Here is a 15,369-nt window from a genome sequence, read left to right on the forward strand (position 1 = left end):
CGAAGGAAGAGGACGTGCTCACATTGGCTCCGGCTGTTATGCTAATTTTCTGCAACGCTAATTAACAGTTAACGCTGTATATTCAGTACCAATGTGTCCGTGAAGGTGCGGGGCATCGCCCGGTACCAGATTCGACCAAGCGGTACGCCCATTTTAAGGAATAAGAGGACTTTATTCCCGCGGCAGCGGCAACCCACCGCCAGGCCTAACCGAGTGGCCGAGGGGTACGGCCGCTAAGCCTGCCTAGGCGGGCTAGGCCTAACGCCGGCGTTGCGATGGAACAAGGCGACAGCGTGGAGATGGAGACGACGACGTCATCACCGGAAATGCCCGCGACCCCAGGCCCCAGCAACAGTGACGGGCAAGTGCGCATCGCAGTCCAGGGTGAGGAAATCACCCCAGAAGAGTTCAACGAAAGCCACGGGTGGTCACACGTGGGCAGGAGAGTAAGAACCGCGGCGAGCAGTGAAAGCGCAACCGGTGACACTCGCCAGCCTCGACCTAAAACAAGAGAGAATGCCGGAAGGAAGACGATCGCGATGACGACGAGGGCAGCGAGGATGCCGAACACGCTACCGAGGGAGGAAATCAAGATAATCGTAAGGCCACGAGGAGAGCTGAACATCGCAAAGGCGCGAACGGTCACCGTCGCCTCGGCAATCATGGCGGCGGCAAGGGTTGCGAGAGAAGACCGCGCGGCGGACACTTTTTGCCCCAACTTCCACCAAAACATCATGTTGGTGAGTACCCCCGACGAGGGGAGAGCTCTGTCCTACGCCAAGATCCAAGCCATACGAATCGGAGACAAGACGCACGAAGTAGGCGCTTATCAAACCACGCCAGACGGCACGGTTAAGGGAGGCATACGCGGCATTCCCGTCGAAGACACCCCCGCAGAAATCGACCGAAGCATCGTCAACCCAAGGAACCCGCTGGCGAGAGGAGCGCAGAGAATCGGCAACTCGACGACGGTCATTGTGGTCTTTGAAGGCCAAAAGGTCCCAAACTACGTACGCTACGGCCCGGTACTCACGAGATGCAGCCTATACCGCAAGCACTTCGATGTCTGCAAGCAGCGCGGCAAGGTAGGCCATAGAAGGGACGTCTGCCCCAACCCGGATGCGAAGGTGTGCTTCAACTGCGGAACGGTCAACCCGACGGAAAATCACGAAAGCGAATGCAACCCAAACTGCAAGCTGTGTGGAGGGAAGGACCCAACGGGTGGCAGGGAGTGTAAAAACAAGTACAAGACCCCCTACGTAGTGACGAGGAGCCAATGGGAACGCAAGATGGCGGAACAACAGGAGAGACAGCAGCTGGCCCCGAGCGAGTTCCCGCCGTTGATGACATCAAGAGAAAGCATCGCAGCGGGCAGCCGAGAATCGCGGCCGATAGCGAATAAAAGTGCGGACCGAAATTGAGACCGCAGTGCGAGTCGCCAGCGCCAATACCAATCCCAGGACCGAGTCAGCTGGGTGGCAAAAACGGAGGCACCCAAAAGGTCGCAGCAGCAAAGTCGCCGCCCGGATAGCTGCACGAGAAACCAAGGAGAGAGCGAAATGTTGCGAGCCCTCAAAGAAGAAAACGACGCGTGGAGAAAGAGATACGTGGAGCTCGAGGCAAAGATCAACAAGATCAACAGGGACATAGGAGAGATCCGGAGAAAGATGGAAGCCCAATAACAGCAACAGCAACAGCAAACGCAGCAACAGCAACCACAGCAACAGGAACCGACAGCAGCAACAACAACGAAGGAGGAAACAGAAATGGAAATGGTCCCGAGAGCGACAGCAGCGGTTGGACCGGCACCAAAGAGAAGAGCATTCGAAAATCTCAAGGAGCGCAAGCTCAGCGACAGAATCGACAACCTGGAAGACAGATTCAACCGATTTGAAGAATACAGCCGTGCGTCCTTCCAGGCATTTAATGATCGACTAGCGACACTAGAGCAAATGTGCCAACAACTCATGACGACAGTACAAGGATTAACAGTACAAATAGCGAACATCCAGCAAGCATGGACAGGACAACAACCGCAGCACCAGCAACAGCAGTGAGAGGCCTCCTGGCCTGGCACTGGAACTGCAACGGATACGACCCAAAGAAAGCGACACTGCAACAACACCTGAGACAAGTAACGAGAAGGCCGGACATCATCATGCTGCAGGAAACCCGTGCCGAAAACGTCCGACTTCCGGGCTACCGATCCGTTGCCAGTCGACCCAAAGACCGGGGAACGGCCAGGAGGGGTGGCAGAGGAGTCTGCACCATGGTGAAGAAGGGCATCACGTTTGTCGAGCACGAGCTTCTCAACAATAGCATGATAGAGCACACAATGGTGGAAGTGGTAACGGGAAAGAAGAAGAAGGAAAGCACGTACATAGCAAACGTATACAGTAGTCCGTCGCACGGGAAGCAGAAATTCAAAGCTCTACTGCACAAGGCGAGCAAGATCGCGGGACCGGACAACAGATTGATAATATGTGGAGACGTCAACGCACAGAATCAAGCGTGGGGGTACCAAAGGACATTACCAAAGGGCAGAGACTTGCTGCAAGATTCCACGGACCTGGGACTAAATCTAATCACGGACCCGACCCAGCCCACAAGAACCGGCAACTCGGTCACCAGAGACACAACGCCGGACCTCACTTTCGTCAGAAAGGTCAAAAACGACAGGGCAGACTTCGAGTGGCGCAACACGGGAAACAACCTGGGCAGCGACCACTACATCATGGAAGTCACGATCCCGATCGGGTGCAACGGACGGACATACAGAGGCCACCGAAAGCACCGACACACGGATTGGGACGCCTTCCGAAAGCTGCTACCCACCGAGCAGACGGACATCACGGACATAGTGGAGTGGACAAACGAAATCAGGGAGAAGGAAAAGGAAGCCACCAGAACCATCGAGACAGAAGACAACGTCGGTAGAATCGACAGCCGACTGGCCCACCTCATCGAAGCCAAACAATCGATACAGGCAAAGTGGAAGACGCAGCGAACCAACAGGAAACTGCGCAAGAAGGTGGCCGAACTAAACAGGGAGGTAGAAGCCCACAGCAGGGTGCTGTGCACCCAACAATGGAACGAAGTGTGCAACGAGGCGGACAGCCAGATGCACTGCGGCAAGACATGGAGCATGCTGAAAAGCCTCTTAGACGATAGCGCAACCAAATCCCACCAGCACGACAACCTTGCCCGAATCATCCACAAAGCCAGAAAAGAGCACGGGGAAGACGAGACGAAGAGGAGAATCAACAACAAGTACCTACCGACCGCACCCACCGAGGCGCACCCGGAATACCAGGGGGAACAGAACGAGTGGCTGGACCAGGACATTGAGGTGTGGGAGGTCAGGGCCACCCTACAAAATTTGAACACAAAGTCGGCGGCGGGACCCGACCGCGTCACAAATAGAGCACTCAAAAATCTAAACGAAACTGCCATCGAGAACCTCACGGCCTACTTCAACAAGTGCTGGCGCGCAGGGTCGCTGCCCCGACAATGGAAGACGGCCAAGACCATCGTAATCCCAAAGCCAGGCAAACCTCCCGGCATCGAGAACCTCAGACCAATCTCGTTGACGTCCTGCGTAGGCAAGGTGCTAGAACACGTCCTCCTGAACAGGTGGCAGAGGTACCTAGAAGACGGAGGGCTCTACCCCAACACCATCATTGGGTTCAGGAATAAGCTCGGCACCCAAGACGCCATGATTCAATTAAAGCACGATATTCTTGACGACACAACGGGAACGAGAGACAACAAGGCCATACTGGGCCTGGACCTCCAGAGCGCCTTCGACCAAGTGAGGCACTCCGCGATCCTGGCGCAAGTGGCGAAGCTAAACATGGGCCGCAGGACGTATGCGTACATCAAAGATTTCCTGACGAACAGAACCACTGAGACCAACGCCGGTGACCTGCGGCTACCCGAGAAGCTGCTGGGCAGCGTCGGAACCCCCCAAGGCTCGGTCATCTCACCATTACTCTTCAATCTGGTAATGATCGGGGTGGCAGAGAGACTCTCGCGAGTGGTGGGGGTTCGACACACCATATACGCCGACGACGTGACGCTGTGGGTACCGGGGGGAGTGACGGGTACATCGAGAGCACGCTGCAAGAAGCAGTCGAGGCCATCGAAGAGCAACTAGACGGGTCCGGCCTCATCTGCTGCCCACGCAAGTCCGAGCTACTGGTGATTCCACCAAAGAGGTCAACCGGAAGGACAAAGGGAGACAAATTCGAGAGAGAGAGAGACAAGATCCGGATCAAGACGAGAAGCGGCCTCACGATCCCTGAGGTCGAGAAGATTCGGGTACTCGGCATGCTAATCGAACGGAAGTGGGTGAACGGCGAGACGGTCAACCGAGTGACGGCCAAAGTGTACGCGGCCATACGACTCATAAAGAGAGTATCAAACAAGAAAAAAGGAATGAAGGAGGAGAGCCTCATGAGACTCGTACAGTCCTTCTCAATAAGCCACGTAACGTACGTGGCAGCACTCCACAACTGGAGGCAAAGCGAGCGGAACAAAATCAACGTGCTGATACGCAAGGCGTACAAGGCGGCACTCGGGCTCATCGACGGCACGAGCACGGAGAAACACCTGGCCCTCGGCGTGCACAACACGCTGGAAGAAATAGCAGAGGCGCAAAGAACGGCGCAGCTCGCGCGCCTTACAGAAACAAGAACAGGAAGACAAGTACTAAGGAACCTGGGCATAAGCCTGAGGGAACAAAATAGAACAGAAGAGACAATCCCAGAAGACATCAGCAGAAGGCTACGAGTACACCCAATACCGAGAAACATGAATCCAGAATACAACAGGGAAAGGCGAGAGGCGAGAGCCAGGGCACTCATCGACCTCCACGCCAGGGACGAGGGAGCCGTATACGTGGACGCGGCCGAATACCCGGGAGACGAGAAAGCCTACGCAGCAGTCGTAGTCCAAACCACGACAGGGACAACTAAGGCAGCAGCAAGCGTGCGCACACGGAAGGCGCATCGGGCAGAGGAGGTGGCCATCGCCGACACCGAGTGCACGACCATACTCAGTGACTCCAGAACGGCAGTACGCAACTACGCCAGGGGAAGAGTGAGCAGCGAAGCCGCGCGAATACTGAGAGCGACAAAAATCGAGAGCCGCCGCGTGGCGATCAAATGGTTCCCTGCACGCATGGGCGAAGACTTATCGGAAAGAAGGTACGCAAACCACAACGAGACGGCGAACGCCGTGGCGCGAGGCCTCACTAACCGCGCTCCGGCAACTGCCGCCGTCGATCCAACGTGGTGGTGGGAGACCAAAGACAACATGACCACATACAACGAGATAACGAAGTGGTACAGACACAAGAGGAGAACGATGCCACCGCCCCACCCGGGCCTGACCAGGGAGGAAGCGGTACTATATCGGCAACTCCAGACGGGGACGCTACCCACCCCAGCCCTAATGAAGCACGTGTGCCCGGACGTGTACACGAGTGACCTATGCCGCACATGCCAGAAGGAGAGAGCCACAGCGGCTCACGTCCTATGGTACTGCAGCAAAAATCCACACAAAGCGGCAACGAGGAAGACGATCCCGCCGCTGCTAGAAGCAGCGACGAGGAGCTACGACAGGGAGACCCAGATCCAGGCCGTCCAGCAGGTCTCGGCCGCACTCGAAAGGCAGCGACCCAGCGAACCCGAGGGAAGACTGCCGCTCCAGACTAGGAGCAGGCGAGGTCGACCCGAGGAAGTAGCGGGGCCGCGGCCAAAGTAGAGGCGACACCAACCTAGACGACGTCAAGGCCGCGTCGCGGCGAAGTACCCTAACAAGACCAGGGCGACAAGCCGTCTGCAGGCACTATCAATAAAGTTGTCGTACCGTACCGTACCGTTGTGTCCCATCCTACGTGACAAATTGTGGTGGAGGTGCGGGGTAGTCCTCGATGGCGCGGGGTCTTTCACCGGGTCTGGGCCTGGGAGCATTGACTCCGAAAATAAAAGTTGATTTGTACAATGTACGCACACAGTCTTACGTCTTTCTTAATGATGTAATGGGCGAACTTTCACGGGAGAGTTACGGTTACCGAGGATCTCCCCCTCTCAAGCTTCGCCCCACTTATCATAATTCATTCCGTGGATATGGCGTGATTTTTTGTGCTTTTCGCCCCCATCATAAAAAGCAGCAGCCGCGGCCGCTAAACGAAGCTCCGTCTGCTTGCCGTCTAAGAAGTGCACCGAACAGACCCTAGAGTTGGTTGTTAGTACGAAGTCTTTGTGGCTTAGCAATGGCGTCCACCGATGGCTCAACTCAGTGTCAGCAGGGAAGCAATGCAGCAAAAACATGTCGCAACTGCACTGCATTTTCGCCACGCAGTGTCGTGCTGATGTGTGCTGTCGGCGACTTTTTCTCGCTTTCTCTGATTGTTCGCGAACCCACCACCGCACACTGCTGACCAAGCGAAGTTTGCACCTTAAACGGCATCGAAGCATAAGCTGAAGCAGTTGAAGGGTCCGCAAAAACTAAGCACACGATGAAAAACACTCTTGTACTACGCAGCGGAGCACATCACACCGAGCGGTGTAAACAGCCCAGTGCTGACAGGCAACGCTGGTTCGCCGGAAGCGACAGGCGCGCCGGCCGCCGAGAGAACTTGTTTGCGAGTATTTTCCTCCTTTTGCGGATGCTTATAGATAATGGTGTATAAGTATGTTCAAAGATTGTAAGTCTCTCTCTTGCCACACGGCGAGCGCTAACTGTGCGCCAAAGAAGCGCCGGTGGGAGGAGCAATCGCGCGCTTGCTGAGATGGTGGCGCCCTGTGATGCGTTGAGCCGGATTTAAGCAATTGGTATGCCCCATCTGCCCCAGTTTAGGGTAGTGGGAGGGGTAAACGCGACCGCAGTGCAATGCCCGCACCTCGCCCTGGGGCTTGTCCTCGGGGGGGGGGGGGGGATAAAGAGAATTAATAATAACCCACAGATCAGGGCGCAGCGACTAGTGATAATAATGCTGCCCTAAGAACAGAAAATATATCCATTCAGTTTTCATGTAACATGGTCATTCTACACACTGCACAAAAATGTTTAGGGAGGGAACAAGCTGGGGGTAGGTAAAAGTAATTTTTTATAACCCAGATATCAGGGCGCAGCGACTAGTGATAACAGCGCTGCCCTAAGAACAGAAAATTATCCAGTCAGTTTTTATGTAACAGGGTCATTCTACACACTGCAAAATAATGGCGAGGTCAACAAGCTACTACAAATCAAGTCACAGAAAGTTCACCAGCGTTCAAAGAAAGAGTTCATAAACGATACTGAACTCAGTACGGCACTAGAGAAACGCTCATGATGTTGCTCCTCACCACTATAAAGCGCGTAGACCAACGCTAAAGGATCCTAGGATCTTCTCCTAGATCTGCCAACTCTTGTTCCAAATGACTCATGAGAATTGACCGGACACGCCACAGCAATGGGTACATTTCCCGTTGCGGCCGGGATCGAAGACATGCGGCACCACGATTTCTCCACAAAACGAATGCACCAGCATACATCAACATCACTTGAACGAGTGTTTATTCGAAGTGTGAGTCCGAACATCCGGCTTAAGAGAGTCCAAAACGTTGCCGCTACATGACAGTGAAACAAGGCATGTTCTAATGTTTCAGTGTGGCCGCAGTGCGGACACCATGCGGAACGCACAATGCTGAATCTCGCCAGACGGTCACACGTCGGGAGAACTTCCCAGCCACGTAAGCATCCGAAATCCCGAACATCCCCTCGAAGTGCCGCCGAAGTCAGCGGATGCCAACGGACACCGCGTGACCTTCCTATCGGTTGGCTGTCTAATTGGGTTATGGACAATTTTTCGCATACTTCACTGCCGTGCTTTCCCTTAAACTTATGCTTGGCAAGGAACGCTGGAGATTTCGCAATGTTTTTATAACATACGCACAAAATGGCAGCGCCTGCTCCGCGGAAGGACCGGCGATGTGTACGTCATAAAATAATGACCGAGAAGGTCCCAGAAAGTACTGTAGCAGCGCCTTCCCTGGGTACTCGTCTGAGTCTAGAAGGTCGATCACTGCACGTACCGCAAGCACGGTGCACATTGTTTGCAAGCAAGGCAGAATAAAACCACCCATTGACTTGGGCAGCCTCAGCACCACTCGTGACACTGTTTATGTCTTGCCCGCCCAGAACAACGATCCAAAATTCGTGGCGAACTGTCGGGTGAAATGGTGCGGCGGTTTCGCTACGCGTGCTACATAAAAAAGCGCCGCTGAGACGGACGACTTAAAGGGACACTGAAGTGAATTTGTCAAGCTCCCGTTTTTGCTTGCACTGCGTAGACTGGCTGAAATTAGCCCACTTTTCATCGTTTATCCGGTTGACAAATCGGTAATTATTTTACACAGCGCGAAAGAAGAAAAACTACTATGCGCGGTTTGCGGCGGCCGCACAAACTAAGCTGTGACGTTGGGAGGAGGGAGCACCGTGATGGGACGATGCCCAAGGTTAGCAATCAAACAAGTTTCGGTTTCGGTTCTGTAAAACACAACCGATGGCGTTGTTGGATGGGCATTCTCAATATCTTAGTAATCACCGTACCGAGCTTCTGCCATGTTGTCGGCTGTAAACTGCGTAAGATAAGCCTCCCAGGACGGCTTGGAATCGTAGCATTCACTAGCCGAGGCCTACGCAGTGCATGAACGCCCTCCGCGTCCCCGCAGACGCTCTAATGCCATGCGCTTTCCCCCCCCCATTTGGAGCTTGCCTCACTCATGCCTGTATCGTAAAAAGCGTGTTCGCACCAGTCCAAGGGTCTGTTGATTCTGGCCTGTGCCCCCTGCCCGCAAGCAGTCAGTGCTTATCCATGGCAACAGCACGCCAACGAGAACTCGCTAGCACGCCAGTCCCAGCCTGCGCGCGTTCTGTGAACTAGTTCGTGGAGCAATTAACGTTGCGGCCCAAAAAAAGGTGAACTCAGTATAGAAAACATCGGCGGAAAACGAAAAAGTTAACTTATAAAAAAAAAGCACGCAGCCGCGCGGATTCGAACTTGCGACTTGCAAAACACTTGCAATGACATACCCCGCGATCTAAACCACTCAACCACGGGGCGGGGTCTGGTGACCTTGGTAATATAAGGTATTTATTGTATAACCAGTTTACACTTTTATTTAGTTTTGGCACTTCAAGTAGCTTAGGTGACTATTTGTTGTTTTGCGCTCATGCAGTAAGCATCCCCCAGGTTTCCACAATATATCACCTCTAGTAATTGCATTTCTTAGGCGGAAAAGCGTTCGCAGATGCGTAGTCGTGCTGCTGACCGCTGTGCTTGTTCGCCCAGCGCAAAAAAGTGCTTCCCGCACCCTAGTTTTACGCTGTACGGTAAAAATATCAGTTGATTTTATTTCCTTAGCACCTATATTGACTTCGCTGACTCTTCTCCCACCTTCAAGAGGCCTTATATTTTCCTACTGGCGTACCAGTCAGCGAAGCGTCGCATGTGCGCTTGTGCAGCGCTTGTGTGAAGCGACCTTGACTTGGAGCTAGATACAGTGTACAAACTAACCAAGTAAAGAAAGGCACATTCTTCCATTCACAAACGTGTCCTCGCTTCGATTCAACTGAGCGAACAAGTTGCGACGACCCGTCGGCGGCCGGCGGACGAAACGCTGGGCCGACTGACTCTGCCTGTAGGCCGGGAAGCCATGCAGTAGTGCAGCCAATTGCGAGCTCGGCTCCTCCCGACGTCACACGAAAACGCCACAGAAAATGGGCGAGCGTAAAGAGAGGAGGACACCATTTTCGAATTAATTTTTCTACTAAATAAAATCGCGTAAACGCGCCCAGAGTGGTCGGAACATGGCCTGGGGACTCCGGAATACAATTGGCGCTAGTAATCCCGCAATGTTTACATATCACTTCAGTGTCCCTTTAATTATGTAGCTTCGCTGTGCAAGGGAAACGCACATAAAGAGAATTTAGTGTAAATAACATATCAGCGCGTAGCGACTAGTGGTAACAGCGCTGCCCTAGAAAGCGAAAAAAAACCATTCAGTTTCCAACTACTCCGGGCAGTCAACACTTCGCAAGACAAATAACCGTCGCCGCCAGGCTTCAACCGGCGGCCACCACGTACCGCTAACCACAGGACTCAATAAAAGTGTTTCTCTCTCTCTCTCTCTCTCTCTCTCTCTCTCTCTCTCTCTCTCTCTATGGTAGTGAAACAAGCTACTCGAAAATTATTCCATAAAACACATAAAGAGAATTTATTAAACACAGGTTACAGCTAGGACCCGCTGTAGTTAGCTACTACACGGGTTGACAGAGCACAGGATTTACGTAATGTGCCACAGAGGAAAAGGAAGTGAAGATCACGGAAGTTCACAAAACAACTAGTACACCGAACCGAAGGTCCTTTACAATAATGTCCGAGGCACGAGACTCAGACACCATAGTTGACGCGTGGGAGTGAACATAAAAACCACAGCAGTTCACACACATCCGTTCTATGTCCGTACAGAGATGCATGCGCAGCCAGGCTGCCTAAACTGCGCCTTGGCCTCAAACATACAACTCCTTTCAGCACGCAAGTTTCACCTTAATAATAAGGTACGACACACCATTGCACGGTATTATTGGCAACCTTGATGAAGCGAGTAGACCAACGCATGAGAAAGGATTCTTCACCCAGCGCCACCAGCTCATGCTGCAGGTGCTCTATGGCCATTTTTCGAACACGCCACAACCGGGGATACATGGCACGCTGTGGTCGTGCCTGCAAGGCGGCTACACCTCGCTGGCGCCACACAACAAAGGCACCCACACACAGCAGAAAGCTGACAAATGGGTCTTTAGATTTCGTGTGGGCGCCCAGCCTAAGCTCAAACATTCTGCTGAGTAAAACCCAGAATGTGGCGGCCACACGACACTCAAAAAGAGCATTCTCTAGCGTCTCAGTGCGTCCGCATTGCGGGCACCGGGCAGAGCGAACCACACCAAATGCTGCAAGGCGGTCACACGTCAGCAGGGCCCTTCAGCCCCGCAGCCACCCGAAATCACGAACGTCTGCAGGAAGCGCCGCTGACGTTAACTGTTGCCAGCGGGCCCCGCGAGACTTCTCTTTTTGCCGATCATTCAGTTGCCCAATAGCCAATTTATCGCATATATCAGTCGCAGATGAGGCTCTAATATCCAAATCTGGGTTGGCCGACTGAAAGACTCTAAGTGTTTTAGCAACGTACCTATAGAAAGCTGGCGGCTGCACGGCTGTAGGCCTCGAAGTGTTTTAGCAACGTACCTATAGAAAGCTGACGGCTGCACGGGTGTAGGTCCGGTAATGGGCTCATCATAAAACAACAAGCGAGCAGTACCCAAGAAGTAGCGAAGCAGAGCCTGCCCCGGCTACTCATCATCATCTACTAGTTCCCACACACCGCGTAACGCTAGAACACTTGACATCGTGTTCAGGCATGGCAAGCTAAAACCCCCCATGCTGCGCGGCAGACGCAGCAAAGCGCGCGCAACTGACTCGGTCTTGCTAGCCCAGAAAAATGACCCGAATTTTGTGGCCAGCCGACGAGTTATATCACGAGGTGGTCGAGCTACCCTCGCCACGTAAAAGAACGCCGCTGACACGCACGACTTAATGATATAGCTCCTCTCAGAGAGAGACAGCTTGAAAGTCGACGCTATGATTATGCGTTTGTCAGCCGTGTCTAACAAACCCTTCCACGTGCGTTTACACGGCTTTTTTTAAGTGCAATGCACTTCTTAAGCGACCATGAACCTGCGTCCACCGGCGATGTCCGCGCACGTGGAGATGGGCGCGCGCAGCCTGGCCGCTGACATAGCACATACCCACGTGGGGGATTGGCCAGGAATCTCCTCGTCTTCCTTGGCAACGGGGGGAGATGGGCGCGCGCTGCCTGGCCACTGACATGGCACATACCCACGTGGGGGATTGGCCAAGAATTGCGCGTGAGAAGGGCTAATGCACCTGCTTAAAGGAGTACTGACACGAAATTTCAAAGCTGAGATCCGCTCTAGCAATCAAGTACAACGACAACATAAATAGGTGTCTGTGAATAAATGCATCTTTCTTTCTTTGTAGTTGTGTGTGTGTGTGATCTCTCTTTCGCGAACATTACCGAACCGCGCAAATTCAACTCGTGCATTCGCACTTTCACATTCTTCCCCTCGGGGAAATGCGGGGAATTTTTTTTTGGAGTATGGTGAGCTGTCTGGATCCCGGCTGAATAAGGGCAAAAGCAGAGCGCTACGGTTTGGGTCGCTTGCCAGTGACCTTGCTGGAGACGTACAGTGGGTGAGGAAAGTCCGGGTGCTAGGTGTAGTCTTCCATGGCTCTGGAGAAGTTGCTCGTAAGACGTGGAAGGGTTTGTTAGACACGGCTGCCATAAAAAGTTTTAACGAGGCACCGGCATCAGGTAAGTGTGCCTTTTCTTTCTTCGACTGACCACCCGACCGGATCAGAGCCAGCGTTGAGAAGCGGTGGGTACCTGAGTGTAACACAAATTATCATTCGTCAAAAACAGCTTCTGTTTGTGCTTGACGATTTCTGAAGCGGACAGGGAGTGTTCAATGGATCTATAAACAATGTTAGTTTATTTGGAAGCGGTTGTATCCATTATACACTTTCCGTTTAGAAGTCGTCACGTTATAGCGCAAAGAATTGGAGAACGAGTATCTCGGTGTTTTCGTGCCGTGACTACATAAAACGACGACGACAGCAGACGCCGAAAGCCCGAACCCCTAAGAGGTTTCGCTCGTAAAAAAACACAGTCTCCCTAGGTCATGCAAATTAATAAGCATTACAGCAACACCTACACATGTAATTATGTCCCCATCCAGCAGCTTGCTCCACAGAGACTTCGATGAACCATAAAGCATGGGGTATTGACCAATGAATATCTCATCACGAAGATTTAATATGGTGGCTAATAACGTTGTGTTCATTTCGTGTTATTCTTGTAGACTATATGCCAAGAATATTTACCTCAGCAAATGGTGCAAGGTGCTTTTTTTGCAACTTTTCAGACTAGTTTTGCAGAGTCGCCCAATGTTGTGTCCTTCCACGTCCTGGTAGCGTCGCTGTGAAGTCTAAGTGCTAAAAAAAGTGACCGCGTATGTGCTTGCTTTGCTGCAAATGTCGTCAAAATTCGGTACCCTTCTGCCGGCCCTGCTACATAAATCCCCGTATCTTTTCCTTGTGTTTTGTGGGCCTGTGTTCACGTGTAGAATAGGTCCTTCAAGACCACTGCCATGGTCTCTGAAGGGTAGAAGACAGCGTGATCTGGCGCCGTCCTTTCCAGATCTATGTACGCTCCGCGCAAAATGTATGCACTAATGCACGACCGAGTACAATTTTGTCGCCGCGTGCAGTCATGGACAACGAAAATATGAACCGCGGAGCGCACCATCGGAGATACTTCTGGCGACACTGGCGGCGCCACTTGGGAAACAGACCTTGGGCACTGCACGTGCCCACCGAGGGCCACTGCCAGTTGGCGCGACCAATACCTCGCCGGTGCGCTCCCATTTTTTCTACAGTGGCTGTAGTATTTTAGGAGCGCGGCTGTTTAGCCAGAGCCTTTTCCGTCCATCGCATCAAAAAATATCGAAGCGTCAAGAAAAAGATATGGTTATGGAGGCCTAAGAAATTAGACCCGGCACCTTTACGCCATAAAACTGGCAACCTAACCACTGCGCCAGCCCAATGGCCCGAAGGGTACAGGGTTATCTAATCCCAGGAACAATAAATTGTGCAGTTGTCTGAGTCCAGGTACTGGTATTAGGGCACCCGCCAGTGTGGAGGCTTCCTTAGTCGGATGCCTTGGACCGAGCGGGCCATCCGCGCCCTCTCCCCCCGATCGTCGCTGGCTCGAGAGGTGGGAGCTCGCCACTCGCAGTTGGGCTTTCTGGCATCCGTTTACGAGAGTCACACTGAGCTGCCTCGGCGGCACCCCCTCGAGCAATCACCAACCGGCACCGGGCAAGCTTTCTGAAAGAGCACACCACCCTTCTGAGGGTTCGTGGCATGTGGTCAACACCGAACACCGACTGCTTCCCTGCTGAAGGACGAGGCGGCCAGCCTCCTCCAGCACTACAGAGACGGCTCCCGTGCAAACGTCCATGGGTCATTCCACGCCAAGCGTCCCACGTCTGGCGCTCGACCCCCTCCAATTTTTCTAAAAAAAACCTGTTCACAATTGTGTTCCAGAAAAGCTCTGGCTGTAATATTACGCGCGAAAAACAATTTTACTACTCGTGACAAACCTTTAGAGATACGGTGCTTGTCAAAACTGCGTCAAATTTGTAAATCAATCTCAAACATCCTGGACAAGATGGGAAAGAGGGAAGTTCTGGTGATGGCACGTGTGTTTCCCGGTACTTTGTGGCAATTCAAATGAAATGTCATTAAAATGTATTTTCTCCTTGTTTTCGCGAAAACAAGGACATTGGCTGTGATCTCACGTATGTCGGCATCGTAAAGCGCGAGTGGCCGCCCCCGGATAGCGACACCATGCCTGATTACTCCCCTTACAATGTCCAACATACGTTAAAAGTGAATTATTGAGCTGAAAAAAAAATTCAGAGCCCTTCCACCCCGTGAAGAGGGATGGCCAGCAAAGCTGCGGTGCCGAGCCTCCAAGTGAGGTTTGACTGGGTCATAGTCCGAGGGGTGCACGAAGCAAAACACGTTTGTTTGTAATTTGCGGTTGAGCATTGTTCCTGGTTATTAACTGAAAGTCCAGTCCTGTCCAGTCACTGCTCCTCACGCATGCTCAGCACGCCTCTTCACGAGCCACGTGAAACGGCAATCAAGCAGCTCCGACGCATCGTCAGACTTGGCTACTGCGCAATTGAGGCTCACTACTGGGCAACGCCGGCGCCAGTGCGTCTGCCGCGGCTATGACTCCACACAATCCAACGCAATCCACCTTAATCCGATCAAATCCAAATCTAATCCAAGCCATGCCAAGCCAAGCCAATTCAATCCAATCGAATCGAATCCAATCCAATGCCCCTCGCGCTTGCGCAGAATGGCCCTTCACCGCACACGCGAAACTGCTCAATCTCGGCCAGTGTAACTTACGCTACATAACACACAGGAATCGTGGGTAGAAATTTATTATAGTGCGGGTATGGTAATCACGGCGCATGCTCTATGAAGGCCGTAGGACCTTTTTAATTTTGTATGATTTTTTCCGTGTCCCGGGGGTGTGGCGCGCAGTTTTACGATTCCGGGGATTTAAGTGGGCCCCGCAACATGGCGCTACGCTCGCTAGCGATTCCTGTCTTCATCGCTCTGGGACCGGAGACGATCTGCTGGATCCTAGCCATTTACGGCTT

At 52.8% G+C, this 15,369-nt stretch overlaps 1 protein-coding gene across 1 annotated transcript; it reads left to right on the forward strand.

Moving 5' to 3' along the window:
- The first annotated feature begins 2,017 nt into the window (after positions 1 to 2,017).
- On the forward strand, positions 2,018 to 13,113 carry LOC144155191 (uncharacterized). The gene is made up of 3 exons (XM_077686521.1): positions 2,018 to 3,480; positions 3,634 to 3,955; positions 13,054 to 13,113. Exons 1-3 carry the CDS (start codon positions 2,018 to 2,020, stop codon positions 13,111 to 13,113), a joined length of 1,845 nt encoding a protein of 614 aa, XP_077542647.1.
- The last annotated feature ends 2,256 nt before the right edge of the window (positions 13,114 to 15,369 follow it).

This window comes from Haemaphysalis longicornis, unplaced genomic scaffold (assembly GCF_048455015.1).
Source record: "Haemaphysalis longicornis isolate Haplotype H1 unplaced genomic scaffold, Haemaphysalis longicornis Haplotype H1 scaffold_1, whole genome shotgun sequence".
Lineage (NCBI taxonomy): Eukaryota > Metazoa > Arthropoda > Arachnida > Ixodida > Ixodidae > Haemaphysalis > Haemaphysalis longicornis.